Genomic DNA, 1,925 nt, shown 5'->3' with positions numbered 1-1,925 from the left:
CCGCCTGTGCCCAGGGCGTGACCACCGCCATCGCGTTCCAGTCGGGCTTTGGCAGCGCCGCGTTTGCCATAGCGGTGGCGTTCAGCTCAATTGTCATGTACGATGCGGCCGGCGTCAGGCGGCACGCAGGTGCGGCGCTCACGGAGCCTGTGGGGGCTGAGCCATGTGGCCTGAGAGAGCAGGGGCAGGGCCGCCACCGCTGCAGTGGGCCAGGTCCCCAAGTAAGGGCAGTGGGGCACGGCAAGAGCCGATTGAAGTGGGCTCATCCTGCATGCACCACACTGCCGGCAGCCAGGCCGGCCAACGGTCCCCCCCCGGCTCCGCTTGGCCAGCCGCCCGCAACCGCCCTCTCCGACTGTTCCCCTGCACACCGCGTCTGTCCCGGCAGGCAAGCAGGCCGAGGTGCTCAACCAGGTGATAGGCGAGCTGCTGGAGGGCCACCCTGTCAGCGACGTGAAGCTCAAGGAGGTCCTGGGGCACACACCCCTGCAGGTGGAGGGGCTGGGGCACGAACGAGGGGGACGTGGGGGAAATATCGCGCCTTCGTGTAGGGGCGGAAGCGGCAGAACGGTTGTGGTAGAGGGCGGATGGGGCCAGGATGGAGGTTCGGGGTTGGGGGGGGGCGCCCTGTGTAACCCGTCTCAGGGGCGACCTGGGCCTGGCAGGCAGTGGCTGCGTCCGGGCTTGTGTGCTGCTCTGAACAACTCAGGCTTGGCAACCTGCCGAACAGGCTGCAGTTCTGACCCTTTACCGCCTATCCGGCGTACACCCTGCACTTGAGCCACGCATGGGTGCTCACAATGCCGCGCCTCGCTGCCCTCTGCCCAGGTGTGCGCGGGCGCCATCCTCGGCATCATATTCGGCATCTTCTTCCCGGCCGTGCAGCCTCCGCCGCTCTGATCCGTTCGCAGCTGCAGCAAGCCTGCCCTGCCACCAGCCCCCATGTGCATCGGGTTCTTTTCTGCAGGCCGTGTTGACGCTTTGTGCTCTTGTGCTCTGAAAGCTTCCTCAATTTTTGTGTAACCATACAAATTCTTTGTATGCTTCTGGCACCTCGGTACACTTCTGCTGCAGCGAGGGCTACTCATCTTCTCAAACCTGCCGGAGCCCTGGGGAAGTCGTGTGCATGTGTGCCTGCGTTCTTGAGCAGCGGGTGGATTCAAAAGCATGTCAAGGCACACAGTGCAAAGCAAGGCCACGCGCTGCGATGCGCGCATCGTCAGCTGCTGCGTTGCACATGTCACAGTACAAAACAAACGCCATAATGGCCCGCCTGCAGTCAGGACAAATTCGGTCTGGCCACTCTGACTACTCTGACAGTCACAGGCTCGAAGCTGCCAGCCTGTGAGTCCAAACGGATGGTGTGGGCACTGATTACAAGGCACACTGACACCTCATTATCGGAACCGGCTCCAGCAACGGTCCGGAGGGGCGTCCGCGGGGCTCACACCAGCCCCAGCTGCCCCAGCACCGCCTGCCGGAGGTCCTCAGCCACCGCCCCCTCCGCAAACACCTGCAGCACCTCCCCCGCCACCGCCTGGCTCGGCAGCGCCACCGCCCGCGCGAGCGCACGCGCCTGCGCCAGCTCCTCTCGCCGCGCCGCCGCTGCGGCACCATCTGCGCCGCCGTCGGCCTGTGGAGACGCGTCCTCGTCCCCGCCCTCTTGCCGGAGCGAATCGCGGCCGCTGCCGAGCCGCTCAGCCAGCCCGCGGTACAGCGCCCTCAACGCGTCCCGCAGCGCCGGGCCCGCCGCGTCCACTTTGGCCTGCAGCCGATCCAGCTCGGCCCGCGCCGCCTCCAGCCGCGCCGCCGCCGCCGCCTCCGCCCTGAGCGCAAAGTCGACGCGCGCGGATGCGCGCGGCGCCGCGTCCCCGCCGCCGCCGCCGTCGCCGCCGCCGTCGCGCTCGCGCGCGCGGGCGAGCTCC

General features: G+C 67.6%; 2 protein-coding genes across 2 annotated transcripts in view; one reads left to right on the top strand and one right to left on the bottom strand.

Moving 5' to 3' along the window:
- MNEG_8171 (hypothetical protein) overlaps window positions 1-900 on the top strand; it is a gene marked incomplete at both ends in the record, with an annotated part of 2,401 nt that extends 1,501 nt beyond the window's left edge. The window contains 3 exons of the mRNA XM_014043354.1: window positions 15-129; window positions 389-492; window positions 829-900. Coding sequence (XP_013898808.1) covers window positions 15-129; window positions 389-492; window positions 829-900 — 291 coding nt within the window. The remainder of the gene's footprint in view (window positions 1-14; window positions 130-388; window positions 493-828) is intronic.
- A 544-nt stretch (window positions 901-1,444) lies between these two features.
- MNEG_8170 (hypothetical protein) lies at window positions 1,445-1,903 on the bottom strand (the record flags this gene model as incomplete). Its single annotated transcript, XM_014043353.1, has 1 exon — window positions 1,445-1,903. A coding segment is annotated over one exon (459 nt), but the record flags the coding sequence as incomplete, so codon positions are not given.
- Between the last annotated feature and the right edge of the window lie 22 nt (window positions 1,904-1,925).

This window comes from Monoraphidium neglectum, assembly GCF_000611645.1.
Source record: "Monoraphidium neglectum strain SAG 48.87 unplaced genomic scaffold scaffold01524, whole genome shotgun sequence".
In the NCBI taxonomy this organism is placed as follows: Eukaryota; Viridiplantae; Chlorophyta; class Chlorophyceae; order Sphaeropleales; family Selenastraceae; genus Monoraphidium; species Monoraphidium neglectum.
The sequence above is the reverse complement of the archived record's forward strand: the minus strand, read 5'-3'. Positions and strand labels throughout refer to the sequence as shown.